At 40.1% G+C, this 15386-nt stretch overlaps 1 protein-coding gene across 3 annotated transcripts in view; it reads left to right on the forward strand.

The window, feature by feature from the left end:
- The first annotated feature begins 325 nt into the window (after positions 1 to 325).
- FNBP1L (formin binding protein 1 like) overlaps positions 326 to 15386 on the forward strand; it is a 105409-nt gene continuing 90348 nt past the window's right edge. For all 3 annotated transcript variants that reach the window (XM_082688714.1, XM_082688713.1, XM_082688712.1), the window contains exon 1: positions 326 to 580. In XM_082688714.1, the coding sequence (XP_082544840.1) occupies positions 557 to 580 (24 nt within the window). In that variant the 5' untranslated portion in view covers positions 326 to 556. The remainder of the gene's footprint in view (positions 581 to 15386) is intronic.

Below are 15386 nucleotides of genomic sequence, written 5' to 3' on the forward strand. Positions count from 1 at the left end.
AGGTGGAGGGCGCAAGAGGCAGGAAGGGAGGGTAACTGGAGTTGCCTCATCTAAGGGGTCTCAGGGTAGAGAAGGGCGGTGGGCGTCTTTCCCTTCTCTCCCTTCCACCTTGGAGACGCAGATGCGAGTGGCGGACGGCGGTGGAATTGTCCGAGCCGCAAGGGGCAGGCGGGAAGAGACCTAGCCCGGGAACCAGCAAAGTGGAAGACCCCTACGCGAGGGGATTCGCCCGCGGAGGCCCGGCGAGCGCGGGTCCGCCACGATCCCAGGGTGCATCGCGCCCCGCCCCCCTCCCCTCTCCGCGTCCCGCCTCCCCTCGGCCCAGGCCCCCTCCCTGCTGGCTCCGGGAGGCGGGGACGCGGCGTCGGCGGCGGCTTCTCCAGTCGCGGCTTTCTCACTCACTGGGGAGCCCGGCGGTGGCGGCACCTTCGGAGGCAGAGCGGCGGAGCTGCGAGCCCGTCGGCCAGCCAGTGGGAGGTCGAACAGACTAAGGGCATATCCGACAGACGGACGGACAGCGAGCCGCCAGACGGCCCGAGTCGCCTCAAGTTCCGCCATGAGCTGGGGCACAGAGCTGTGGGTGAGTCCGGGTGAGGGGCGCCCCGCGCGGACTCCGGCCCGCGAGGGGCGCGGGCTGGGCAGGCGCCGCTGACCGTCGGCGCCCGAGCCCTTTGGGCCATGCCCGCCCCTGGCGCTAGCGGAGGGCGGGGGTTCCACTCTTCTTTGTGTGCAGACCCCTCTTCCCTCTCGGCCGGGGTGGAGTGGCTGCTGGTCTGCGCTCCCGCCTCTGTCGCTGCGGCGGGGCTGAGGGCAGCGCCTTGGACGGCGGGTGGAGCGGCCCGCGGGCTCCCGCGTCCGCCGCCACCCTCTCCCTTTCCCTGTCTCTCCTGGGTCTTCACTTTCCGGACGCCTGGCTCGTTGCCGGGCGGCGCTCCTCTCCCTTTGTATCTCTCCGCCCGGAGGCGGGGAGGGGGTCCATTGTCCCGAAGTAGCGCCGTTCCCGGGCGGGGAGGGGCCCTGCCGCGGCCCCCAGCTCCCGCAAGGGTCCCCGGGGCGAGGGCGTCGCCGGGCCAGGACCGCGCTGGGAGCCTCGAGGCGCCGCCCACCGCCCTCGCCCCAGGTAGGGGGAGCCGGGCGGCTTTGTTTCGAGCCCGGCCTCCGGCCAGCCAGGCCCGGCCCACAAACCCATTTTCCTCTCGCTGTCTGTGTGCCCCGAACCAGCGCGTGGCTTTGGGGACTCCGGCTGGGCTATCCCCGGCTGCTACCTTGGGCTGGGGGTGGGGTGGAGGTTTGCTTTTGGAATCAAAATTAAACTGATGGGTCGACGGGGAAGCCAATTTTGCCAAAAGGAGCGTACGGCTTCCCGATTGCTTTACTTCCCCTTCCGCTGTTCTTTATTTTCCATCGTTCTCCCCGTTTTCTTTCTTTTCTCCTCGCCTTTCTTGGGCGCTGAAGGTTTCAGACAATGCTCGGTGTCTGGCCAAGGTGCGGGTGGACTGTAATAGGTCGGAGAATTCGCTCTCGATGCAGCTTCTCAAGGGTGGAGGTGTGCAGGGCAGTGATTTCTCAGGTGCAGCGGAGGGACCCGGGGCTTGGGGGCGCTGTCCCGAGAGCCGCTTGGTTTCAGCCACTCCCCTTTTTATCCCACCTGTGCACACTTTCCGTGCCTTTTGTTAGCGAGGGTCTGGTGAAAGCCAGAGAAAGGGGAGGAAGAACTTCGTGGTCTCGAATGAAGGTAGATTGGTTAATTGAAGGGCATGTGTTTTCTTCGGTTATTTTCCCCCTCTTACTCACACGCTGGGAATCTTAGAACTGAAAGAGACTTGAGTTCATCTAGTAGAACACTTAGCCGGCCCAGGAATCTCCTGCAACGTTCCCGACGAGTGTTTGCCCAGTCTGTAAACACACTACTCAAGAGAAAGTAACTCAGACACACGTTTCTTAGATAGCATTAATTGTTCGTACATTAGAGAGGATTATATAGTAAATGAATTATGTAAAATTTAACCCTTTAGATTCTCAGGCATTATTGGTCTTTTCCCTTTGATTTTGTACATTTTGTAATTGATTATAGTGCATCATCAATTAAAGTAGATACAGTTTATTCATTTTTATAATTAGAAAATATTTTTATTTTTACATACTTTTAAATGATACGTTTCAGAGGAAGCAAAAATGTACTCAGAATATTTCTTTTAAAGTACACATAGGAAGAGTAGAGTAATATTCAGATTTAACTTTTAGATTTAAGAAGCACTATCATACTACAGAAAAACAGTTTTAAGGAGAAACAGTATTTTACTGAAGATTAAAATGCGATTTTTAAAAGTTTTTTTAAGTTATAATTTAAGAATATACATTCAGAAGTGATTAGCAGTCCCCCAGTGTCTCCCGTAATTTGGTTACTTTCAGCATTTGAATAGTTTCTCAGCAATTTGGAAAGGTAAACTGTAGAAGAGATGGGAATTTCTGATAACTAAAAATTGTCTTTGAAAATTATGAAAAAAAGATTTTAAATTAAGTTTCCTCTTAAAATTTAATGCACCATGTTTTAAAGTTTTTAGTGGTTTTTGGATTTGAGGGAAATATTTGTTAGAAACTAAATGATAGAGGATCAACTAGTATCATCTGATGCTTAAACCTTAAATAAATAGAAATTGGTGTAAAGGGCTATTGTTAGGACCAGAAGAGACCTTAGAAAATTTTGACTGGACTTCCTGTTTTTACTGTTCTGTTTTGAATAAGGATATTGTGCTTCCAGTGGATTGTAACAAACACCTATACTGTGCTCTTGTCATTGAGGAATTTGAGGTTGGGAGAGTTCTCTTGAAATTCTGAATTTAGAGATCAGTTCTAATTATTTCATGTTTAGGATCACGTTACTATCCCATAGGCTTAATTAATGGGAACATGTTGTTAACAAAAATACGATGAATGCAGTTATGCACTGAATCTTAAGTTTTTTTCTTATATTCTTTGGAGTTTCATTGATATTTTAATGCTTCTTAAGTCTTATGTTAAATTTGAGAATAAAGTAATAAAATAGAGAACCACTTTATACTGACTCTGGGGGAGAACTAATAGTGATAGACTAATGGGTTATGTCAGACTTTGTTGTGTGTGGTTGTGAGAGGATACGAATTTACTGGTACTAGATTTATGCTCTGCTTTAAGGTACTTTAGGTGTTCCAAATGAGCATTTCAACATTGAATATATGCTAGAGACTTCTGGGTTCTATGTCCTGGGTAATACCAAACAAAGAGATGACAGTGTCTTTGTTTCTTCAGGCTGCGATGTAATTAATTATAAGATAGCATCTTAAGTGTTGTTTATTGTGTTGATTTTTTTAAATTATCACAGGAAGAATGGTTGGATCAAAAAGAGGCCAAATATGAATCAGTGATTTCACAAATCAGATTTTATAATTATTAGTCCCTTTTACAAGGGAGAAAATTAGAGTTGGAGAAGTTCTGTGTTCAGTCAATAAGTTTTATTTATTAGGAGATACTTTTATGATGGTCTGAGAAACCAAATTTTGCCAGAAAAAAAATCCATGTATGGTTTGTGAGTGTGTATATAGATACGAAAAAAATATGACTGAACACATTAAATGCATATCATGATTTATTCAGAAATTTGCTCCCTGAGGGAAGTGAGGTGACGAATCTGACATAATTTGTTGGGTCTTTTTTTTTTTTTTTTAAAGATTTTATTTTATTTTTTAAGATTTTATTTGGCAGAGAAGGACACAGCGAGAGAGGGAACAGAAGCAGGGGGAGTGGGAGAGGGAGAAGCAGGCTTCCCGCAGAGCAGGGAGCCAGATGCTGGGCTTGATCCCAGGACCCTGGGATCATGACCTGAGTTGAAGGCTGAGGCTTAACGACTGAGCCACCCAGGCGCCTCATTTTGTTGGGTCTTACAAACCTTTCTTATGCCTTAGTTTCCTAATCTGTGTGCTTTTTGCCCTTAGTTTTAAGAGTATGTAATTTCAAGCCATTGTTACTTTCATTAAATTATTAGTTAAATGCATTTGATAAAACTTACGCTCCCTTTTTAAAAAAGATTTCATTTATTTATTTGAGAGAGTGTAAGTGAAAACAGGGAGAGGGGTAGAGACAAGCAGACACCCTGCTGAGCGGGAAGCCTTACTCAGGGTTTGATCCTGGGCCTATACTCTTGTGATTTGAGCTGAAGGCATATGCTCCACTGACGGAGCCACCCTAGCACCCTGCTCATGCTCTTTTGGATCATAGATTCATTAGATACCCCCTCTCTCTGCCTACCTCTCTGCCTACTTGTGATCTCTGTCAAGTAAATAAATAAAATCTTAAAAAAAAAAAAAGAAAATCTGTGCTGTAAGTGTACCAGACTTAATAGTCTTAGAGTATAGAACTGGATTAATCTCTTTGTTTTCACTGACTAAAACAATGCCTGTAGGTGATCATGCATGTTTTGCCCAATTGAATTAATAGTTCATTACTTAGGATATTGATTACTGATTAAAAAATGCATCCTGGAGGAAGTCTTTATGGTTCTGAAGGCCTTTGTAGGTGATGATAGATTAAGTGGTCTAGATAACAGTTTGAGAATGTCCAAATAAGTTGAAACCAAGATTATGAAGTTAAGGTTTACTGTTTGGTTCAAAAACTTTTACAGCTGGGGAAAAACTGACTTAACGGGAGTTCTTTGACTTTACCTGACTTACAGCTCTGTGATGTGACTACAAATATAGCTGATGAAATGTTGGACCACATTAATAGATTTGTCTAGAAAACAGAAGTGTAGTTCCATTGCAGTCCTTGTGGTTAGACTATTTCTGTAATATTGACTTGAGCATTACTTCACGTTTTTTAAAAAATCTGTGCACCTGTATGGAGGAGTTTGACAATGAAAACTCCTTGTTAATTAATGTTAATGATATTGCTTTTTTCAAAGACCATAAAATTGCTGTAAGAATTTAAATTAAACAGTAAAGTAACTATTGAGCGTCTGTTAAGGGGAAGCACTGTGAATGTATGGTGAAATTTATGAAAGTTTATAATATCAGTCCTGCTGTGAGGAAACAGTCATTTTAAGGTGATATTCTTTCCTAACTCCAAAATACTCCTCTGTGTTTGCATCACTGTCCAGAATGTCTTCTGTTGATCAGTTCCTCTGAACCCCCCCACCTTTTTTCCAGAGTACACATTCTGGATAATATCTTTCTTATGGGATTACCACTTTATGTTATAGTTATTTCTTGTACATTCAAACCTTTGGAAAATAGTCATAGTATAAATATGTTATATTCCATTTTGTTGATAGAAATTGTTGTGTTCAACATTGTATTACAGCCCTTGTTCTTAGTTAAGGAGGCTGAGAATTAATTAAGACACCTGTTTATGCCACCATTTTATCCTGACTGTATTAAGATGGAAGCTGGAGAATGGCCTTTGACCTCTGCATTTGCTGCTTTCTTAAACCACTCAGTTCCACTCCCCTTCCCTGCCTTTATTTTGGAACAGTTACACTCTTTCTTCCTCCCCCTGTCTAAAAATGTGAGTTTGGCTGGACACTTAAAAACCTATTTTACCGGGGCGCCTGGGTGGCTCAGTGGGTTAGAAAGCCTCTGCCTTCAGCTCAGGTCATGATCCCAGGGTCCTGGGATCAAGCCCGCATGGGGCTCTCTGCTCAGCGGGGAGCCTGCTTCCCCCTCTCTCTGCCTCTCTGCCTAGTTGTAATCTCTCTCTCTCTGTAAAATAAATAAATAAAATCTTAAAAAAAAAAAAAAAACCAACCTATTTTACCAGGGTGCCTGGGTAGCTCAATCGGTTGATCATTTGCCGTGGCTCAGGTTGTGGTCCTGGCTCCTTGCTCACTGGGGAGTCTGCTTCTCCCTCTTCCTCTTCTTCCCCCCTACCATGCTTACTTTCTCTCAAATAAATGAATAAAATCTTTTAAAAACAAATCTATTTTACCTACTTTTTCCTATAAATGAGCCCCTATTTGCAGGCAGAAAATAAGAGAATGGTAATTTATAACTATGGCACCTACAAGTGCTGTCTTATTGGTCTTCAGTCTTTAAACATTTTTAGCTCAGCAAAAAAGAAAAATTCTGTTTTGGGGAACACAGTTATACCTACAGTGTATTAAAAACTAGTGGGAAAAGATTATATAAAGATACTGTTTTATAGGAAACAAAAGCTATTCCATGTATTAGTCCAAGCTATGTATATCAGATATAACAAAAAGATACTTGGCATGGGCTTTGGAATAAGGAAGGTTTTGCATATAGCTGCCCAAGTTCCTAGAGGGCAGAGATCGTGTCTTATTCATTGCTTAATCATTGTCTGATTCATTGCTGTATTTTCCCTGTCAGCACACTGGCATAGAGCCTGATGCTACTCAGATTTTTAGTAAATGTTTGTTGGATTGACCTGAGTATAGTGGTTAGGTTTGGCTTGAAATTGAGTATATGGGATGGCTGAAAGTAGTGATGCAGGGTAGATTGGGACCAGGTTAAGAGGCTGATTTGGCTGAGTGCTTGATTTACATTAATCAGCAGAAGGGGGTGGGGTGTTATTTATTTATTAGCATATAATAAACTTGATTTTTAGACCATTTAAAAATCCACAGAAGGAAGTTGTAGTTTGTGTTAGTAGAAGGGATTATTTCTTCTTTCTGAATGCTTTGGTGGCAGAAGGAAGAATCCCCCTGGGTAATTAAAGGTGAAAGTTTATTGATTTTATCACCTCTGCAAGAATATTTGAAGAGTGTTCGTTCTTTTAACAGTGTTATTGGTCCTGATACCAGCTGTATTTTTAAAATATATGTTATTTCTGCAGTTTGTTTATACTGTTTTCCCTTCTCTCCCTTATCTGTGAGTTAATATTTTTACTTCCGTATCAGTTTAGTTCCAGTGCTTTTTCTGAGGCTGAGAGGTGTTCATTGGTAAATGTAGTAAGTTTTGATCCTACCACTTTTGCTCTGAAATAGCTTCATGTGTGATTTTCTCATATAATAAAGACATTTTGGAATATTTTGAGGTATCACCTTTAATTGGTGGTTGAATGGTAGATGCTTTAAAATTGCAAATTGTGCTTAAAAATCTGTTGATATAGTTAATTTTAATATTGTCACCTGTGCTTTTAAGCATTTTTCTTTTTTCCTATAATTTGTATTCTGTGATTACTTTTACATGATTTTTATTGACTAGTTCTTTAAAATCACCTCTTTTACACCATAGGGAGCTGCTGTAAGGCATTCTAAGATGGTATCTGATTGCTTTTTGTAATGTAGGATTCAGCATTTAGAATTTGTATAGAGCCCAAGAGAAAGAAATCTAGATACTAAGAATAAAAGTTTTTGTAGAATGTGCCTATTGAATCCAGATTAGTTATTAATTTGGGGGGCTTAGGAACCATTTTTCCTTAAGTTCTTATTAGAAAACTAATCATCAGACTTTAATAGTGCCTCATTTGTTGTAGTTTGAAAAAATATAAATGTTTATATAGAGTCAGATTTCCCTGTTTTTCCCACACCATAATTTTGTTTCCAGAGTAGAAGTCATTGGTTTTGTTCCTGCTGTATCCTTGCTGTATACCTAATTTGTACAAAGGGAATGGGCATGTAATAGGCACTGAAATACTTGTTGAATGAGGAAATCAATAAATTACTATAACTCAGCAGATTATGTTTTGAATACTAAGGGTATTTAGGCATTTTCCCCCAGCATGTATATTTCTTACATCTTTGTTTAACTTTAGGGATCCTTTGTTTGTTTTTACTTGAACTCATGAGTCTGAGATCGAGTCAATGCTCTAATGACTAAGCCAGCCAGGTGCCCCTTTACGGATCGTTTTTATAATCTGGAAATAAAACTGATTGTACTTATTCATATGAAATTTTTCTCTTTTAGGTTTAGAATTCTCATTTCCTTGTTTGGGAACAAATGGTTATTTTTTAGTGATAGCATATCTTATGACCCTTTGGATTCTAAAGTTTTTTTAATTACTAGAGAGAGAGGGTGCATGGGCGCGCGCACACACGTGAGAGGCTGAGGGAGCCTGAGGTGGGGCTCCTTCCCAGGACCCTGATATCATACCCTTAGCCAACAGTGGCTGACACTCAGCCACTCAGCCTCCCTGACCCTTTGGATTCTGAAAATGAGAAGAGTTAACATTCTCTTGGTCATGTAATGATAATGTAAATTGTCTGAGACTTAATGAATAGGGAAACATAAAAGCTTGGTTTTTGGTGAGTACAAGTGCTGATTCTGAGAGATTCTTCTTCTTTTTTTTTTAAGATTTTATTTATTCATTTTACAGAGATCACAAGTAGGCAGAGAGGCAGGCAGAGAGAGAAAGAGGAGGAAGCAGGCTCCCTGCCAAGCAGAGAGCCCGATGTGGGGCTCGATCCCAGGACTCTGGGATCATGACCTGAGCCGAAGGCAGAGGCTTTAACCCACTGAGCCACCCAGGTGCCCTGATTCCGAGAGATTCTTGATGAATGTTAGTGGTGATTAGTTTTTTTTCCATTAAAAATATAAAAATCAAAATTATTGAAACAGCTATGGTATTTTTTCTTAAAGATTTTGTTTATTTATTTGACAGAGAGAGAGGGAGAGTACAAGCAGGAGGAGGGGCAGAGGGAGAGTGAGACGCAGGCTCCCCATTGAGCAGGGAGCTCAATGCAGGACTTGATCCCAGGACCTGGGAATCAGGACTGGAGCCGAAGGCAGCCACCCAACCAACTGAGCCACCCAGGCAACCTGAAACAGCTATGGTATTTTAAATAGCTTCTGAATAAATACATACTAGGGGCGCCTGGGTGGCTCAGTGGGTTAAGCCTCTGCATTTGGCTCAGGTCATGATGTCAGGGTCCTGGGATCAGCAGAGAGCCTGCTTCCCTCTCTCTTTCTCTCTCTCTCTGCCTGCCTCTCTGTCTACTGGTGATCTCTGTCAAATAAATAAAATCTTTAAAAAAAAATAAAAAAATACAAACTAACTTCTGAGTCAGCTTTCTAGACTTAGATCATGAACTAAATTAACATCTTTAGTACTGTTTGCCAAGGCTAAATATAATCAACATTTGTTAACTTTTCGAATCTGAAAATGACCTTCTTTTACCTTCATTTTTTAAAAGTTTCATTCAGACACATTCATACATTAAAGTGTACAAATCTTATATGTACAAAATTAATTTTTTTTAAATCAACACACTCATGTAATTGCCCTTAAGATCAGGATACAGAAGTTTCCTTCATGCCATTTCAAGTAAATATCTGCCCAAAAGTAACCACTATTCTGACTTGTATTGCCTTTGATTACTTTTGTAGGTTTTTTAAACTTCACATGAGTATATGTTCATGCAGTATATATTCTTTTTCATCTGTCTTCTTTCATTTAACATGTTGTGTGTGGCAGTCATCCTTTATGGTTAGTTTGTGGTGTTCTATGTTATGTATAGGATTTATGTTTTCTTCTGTGTGCCTGGGGTCACTCCTAGTCTGGGACCATCTTAAAACAAGTTCAGGGCTAGAAATTCCTTTGTGTGGTTGTTGGGCTTTAATTTCTGCCCCCATATCTTATGCTTTTTTACCAAAACAAAGATCCTGATTTTCAGGATTGGCAAACATCCTGAGGTCAAATGTAGCTTATATGCTTTTCTCCCCCTCTTTTTGAGTTCTCATATTTTGCTTGTGACTTTGTAATTCCTTGTTATCTTGACTTGTCTTCTGATGCTTTACATTTTTAAAATATATTTTTATCCATATTTTAAAGTTGTTAATCCACTAGAATAGTGATAGGTGATCCAAAAAACTTAGTCTGCTACTGTTGGAAACTGAAAATTGTTACATTGAGTTTTTAATTATTTTGCTATTGTGTTTTTAGTTTCTAAGAGTTGTTCTTTGTTGTTGTTTTCAGTGTACTTTTTTCCCTTTTATTTCTTTTTTAAAGTAGTTTCCATGCCCAGTGTGGATCCCAGTGTGGAGTTTGAATTCATGATCCTGAGATCGAGTTAAGCTGAAATCAAGAGTTGGATGCTTAACTGACTGAGCCACCCAGGAGCCTCTATTTTCTGAATGTACTTTTTTTTTTCTGCACCCCTTTTTTACTGAATGTACTTTTAACATAGCATCCTCTACTTAATCTTTTCTTAGTTCTTTTTGAATACCCAAAATAGGTTTTTTTGTCTTCTTGTGTTTAGTTTTCTTATCCCTGCGTAATATTAGTAGCCTCTAAGTTGCTTTTCCCCCCTTTTTGCTAGTTTTGGTTCTTGTTTTTCATGTTAGAGACTTTCCTTAAATATTTTGTGATCCCAGGATCCTGGAAAGATGTCTCTCAAGATTAGGGCATACTGAGTTCTGATATGCCCTACCTATTAAGTTTAGGGTTTGGGCTGTTTGAAGTTTTGATCCCTTTAAGGGTTTTTGCTTAGATCCCCCTGGCATTGTTCATATCTTCTACCTCCTTTCCAGTCCTATTGTGAAAGCTCAGAAGGTATCTTTCTTTTGAAGTCACACTTATCATTGGTGTTTATGGTGCTAGGGGCCACAACTTGTTTTTTGTTTTTTTTTTTAAACAGGTGCTTAAACAAATATTTTTATTTGTTTTATACAACAAGATAGTCTTGTATCTTGTAACCCAAGCCAGTGACTCGGTCACTGGCTTGGGTTAGCACTTTTAGGACTGTTTTGGACTTTACCTCAGTTGGAGATTGGAGCTCCAAAAATCATGTCTGTTTTTAATGCCCCCCCCAATGGGGGGGTAGGTAAGAAAAAGAAAGAGGAACAACATTAAATATATTTGCCTCTTTGTCAGGAAGACAAAAGCTTTCCCAGTTTCTACAACAAACTTCCCCTTAGGTCTCACTGTCCAAAACTGGGCACATTGCCACCTGCACAAAGTAGTGTTTTTATTAGAAAGGAAAAAAGTTGAATAAGTGGAAGGTGTCCAAAAGTACAGAATTTATGGTTTCTGTCCCCAGTGAATTAATGATTGCTTTGTAGAGGCAAACACACGCATACATATTTATTTATGGCTATTTGAAAAATAGCAAGGGAGTTAAGAAAAAGCAGTAATAGAAGTGTTGAAGCAGGTATTTTAGAGTTGAGGTCTTTCAGAGTCTAATATGGCCCACTGTCATTTTAAGAGCTTGGTGGTGAAGGGCTTTTGTGTCTCACCTGGAGTTTATAGCCCACCTTTTGTTTGCCATACCTTGCCCTGGCGACATCACCTGCCAGAATACATGGGTGTTTTGCCTAATGGTCAGAATTGATGGTCCTGGCTTGTTGAAGTTTACCTAACCTCAGGCTGAGTGAAGGAAGGCACTGCCAGGACTGAGGAAGGGGTACTGAAATAGAAATGCAGAAGTTTATTTTGTGAGGAGAAAGTTTTCCTGGATATTGGAAACAATAAAGATCTCCTGTAATGACCCAGGTCTCTTAGTCATGTAGATATAATACCAAGCTATTAAATTGACTCCAGGAAGAAAGAGACCATCAGCCTGGTGTTACTGGCACTTGCTTTTCTTTTCTTTAAATTGTTACATTAGAATGGTACATTTCTTACAAATAATGAATATTCGTATATTATTGTTAACTAAAATCCATAGTTTATTCAGATTTCCTTAGTTTTTTTTTTTTTTTTTTAAGATTTTATTTATTTATTTGACAGAGAGAGATCACAAGCAGGCAGAGAGGCAGGCAGAGAGAGAGGAGGGAGCAGGCTCCCTGCTGAGCAGAGAGCCCAATGCAGGGCTTGATCCTGGGACCCTGAGATCATGACCTGAGCCAAAGGCAGTGGCTTAACCCACTGAGCCACCCAGGCACCCCCAGATTTCCTTAGTTTTTACCTAATGTCTTTCTGTTCCACATTACATTTAATTGTCATGTTTCCTTAGGCACTTCTTGTCTGCCATTTTTTTCAGACTTTCCTTGTAGTTGACCTTGAGAATTTAGAAGGGTTTGGTCAGGTATATTTCAGGGTGTTTCTCTGCTGGAATTTGATGTTTTTATATGTGATCAGACTGGAGTTATGGTTTTGAGGAGGATGATCATGTGCCATTATCATCACATCATTTCAAATGTACGTATCAACAGAATTTATTACAGTTGATAGTGATTTTGCTCACTTGGCTGAAGTAGTGTTTGTTGTCTCTCTTTTCTTCACTATAAAGTTATTTTTTCCCCCTCTTTTTATACTGTATTCTTTGGGAGGAAGTCACTGTTGTAGTCAACACTTAAAGAGAAGGGAGTTATGCTCCCTTTTTTATGGTGGAGTAGCTGCATAATTTATTTGGAATTCTTCTGCATGGAAAATTTATCTTTTCCCCATTTATTAATTTACTCATTTGTTTATAGCAGTGTGGATTCAAGGATATAATCCAATGCTACTTCATTTTTTTTGGCTCAGATTGTTCCAGCTTTGGCCATTGGCTGCTATGTCCCTATAACACCGTTCCACCACTAAGGACTTTTTTTAAAAAAGATTTATTTTTTTATTTATTAGAGAGAGATCGTGCGTGCATGCGTGCGTGTGCGCCAGCAGGGAGGGACAGAAGGAGAGGGAGATAGGGGAAGCAGACTCCCCACCTACAGGGAGCTGGACATGAGGTTTGATCCCATGGGACTTGATCCTAGGACTTGAGATCATGATCTGAGCTGAAACCAAGAGTTGGATGCTCAACCAACTGAGCCACCCTGGCACCCCAATAAGGATTTTTTTAAAAGAACAACTTTACTTCTTTGGACTATAAGATGGTCCAGGCTTTTCTTGCATATTTTCTGTCCCAGTCCTAGAACCAACCATTTCTCCAAAGAGCTCTGGTTCCTTTTATTGGAAAACGGTATTAGAGACCAAGATATAGGTGGTAGATGTGGTTGTTACTGCAATTTTATTCTTTTATTCTCTCTCAGCTGATAAAACAAAGAAATACGTATGTATATACTAAGCTCTGTAGGTGTACTGTAGCTATAAATATTTCTGTAATAATCTGTGTCTACATTAAATATTTAATGGTATCTCTGACACCAGTCGATTTGCATATGTATTCTTCTAGCCTATTCTTGCTTATCTGGAAATTCCCACTTGGGACAACTCCCTTTGGCCACCATCCATTTGCTTGATTGTTCCTTTTCAGTATAGATGTAGTATAGCAATATCAAAGTTATTAACATGTAGCCCTCTGTGGAACAACTTTATCAACTAGAGTACAGTTCTTATATGCAGTTCCTTTTCCCTCGCTTTCTATGGACTCCTAATTTTCAAAGTTACTTAGGTCAGCACCATTTATTCCCTCCATTCCCTTCAGTGAACTTGTTAGTACTTTTTTTTTTTTTTTTTTAATCTCAGTCAGTCTGCATTCTTTCTTGGGATCCTCTTACTTTCTCAATGATTTTTTTTTTTTTTTTAATTGCATAGATGGGGCACCTGGGTTGATCACTTGGTTAGGCGTTCATCTCTTGATTTCGGCTCAGGTCATTATCTCAGCGTCGTGAGAGCAAGCCCCATGTGGGGCTCCAGGCTGGATGCGGAGCCTGCTTAAGATTCTCTCTCTCCTTTCCCCTTGCCCTCACTGTACTTCTCCCCCACCCTGTTCACAATCCCTCTCTTTCAAAAAAACAAAAAAATTTTTAAAAAGTCGCATAGACTAAGGCTCATTCCTTATGCTGTGAAGTTCTTTAGGCTTTGACAAAGGTATAATGTTATGTATCCAACATCCCAAGATGAAAAATAATAGGTTCACTTTTTAAAAATCCTCTGCGGCCTATCTCACCCTTGTTAGGATAGCTACTATGAAGACAACAGAAAAAAACAAGTGTTGGTGAGGATATGAAGAATTTACATTCCCACTAATAGGTGGGAATGTAAAATGGTATAGCTACTGTGAAGAACAGTATGATGGTTTCTTAAAAATTAACAATGGAATTACCATGTAATCCAGCAGTTTTCATTTCTGAGTATTTACCAAAAGAATTGAAAGCAGGGTCTTTATTGTTTGTGTGTTTATTTTAAAGTAAGCTCTTCAATATATATCTATATATCTATATATATATATATAATATCTTCATCCATATCCCCTGTATATCCATATCCCCTGTGCTATTACCTGTTCATCCCTCCCTACCCAACTACTGATTTTTTTTTTAATGGGCTTCTTTTTAAATTAGCAGTTTTAGGTTCACAGCCAAGTAGAGCATAAGGTAGAGATTTTCCATGTGTCTTCTGCCCCCAGGTATGCATAGCTTCCCCCATTATCAGCATCTTCCACCGCAGTGGTACATATGCCACAATTGATGGACCTACATTGACAGATCATTATTACCCAAATCCATAGTTTATGTTAGGGTTCAGTCTTGATACTATACATTCTGTGGATTTAGGCAAATGTGTAATTACATAGCCACCATTTTGATATGATAAAGCATAGTTTCACTGCTCTAAAAATCCTTTGTGCTCCACCTATTAATACTCCCTCCTTTCTAACCTCTGACTACTGATCTTTCTTTGGACTTTTCATCAACCTTAAAGCCAGTACCCATTAGGAATAACTTTCTTTCTTGCCCCCAACCTCAGTTTTAGGAAACCACTAATCTACTCTCTTTTGCTACTCATTTGCTTATTCTGGACATTTCATATAGATGGAGTCATACAGTATGTGGTCGTTTGTAACTGGAACTTTTCAATAAGCATTATGTTTTCAAGGCTTATCTGTGTTATAGGGTATATCATTAAAATTCATCTTTTTCATTACTCAGTAATAATCCATTGCTTGTATGTACCGTATTTTATTAACCTCTTCATCAGTGTATGGACATTTGGGTTATTTCTGCTTTCAGCTCTTATGAATAATGTTGCTGTAGATATTTGTGGATAAGTTTTTGTGTAGACATAAGTTTTATTTCTCTTGGGCATATAATTTGTGGAATTACTGGTTATATGGTAACTCTGTGTTTAAATGTTAGAGGAACTCCCGAACTGTTTTTGCATTTTACATTCCCACCAGGAAAACAGGAGGATTCTGATTTCTTCACATCCTTGTCAGAGCTTGGTATCATCTGACTTTTTGATTATAGCCATCATAGTGGGTATGATAAACCTCATTGTGGTTTTGATATGCATTTACTTTATTGACAGATGATGTTGAGCATCTTTTCAGGTGCATTTATATATCTTTGGAGAAATGTCTTTTAGCTTCAGTTCTTAATGTTCACCTTAATTTGCTGTGGTAGTATGTTATTAGTAAAATATAAGTAAAAACCAGTATTGATGGCTATAGTACTGTATTGAGAAAAAAATTTAATTGCAGTGCTAAGATGGTACTGTGTTTATATTTATTTGATGTTTCTCATTGAACTTGTCAGCCACTCTTTCATACAAAAGAGATGTTTGATTTTTGGCAT

Source organism: Mustela nivalis, assembly GCF_964662115.1.
Source record: "Mustela nivalis genome assembly, chromosome: 10".
Classification (NCBI taxonomy): domain Eukaryota; kingdom Metazoa; phylum Chordata; class Mammalia; order Carnivora; family Mustelidae; genus Mustela; species Mustela nivalis.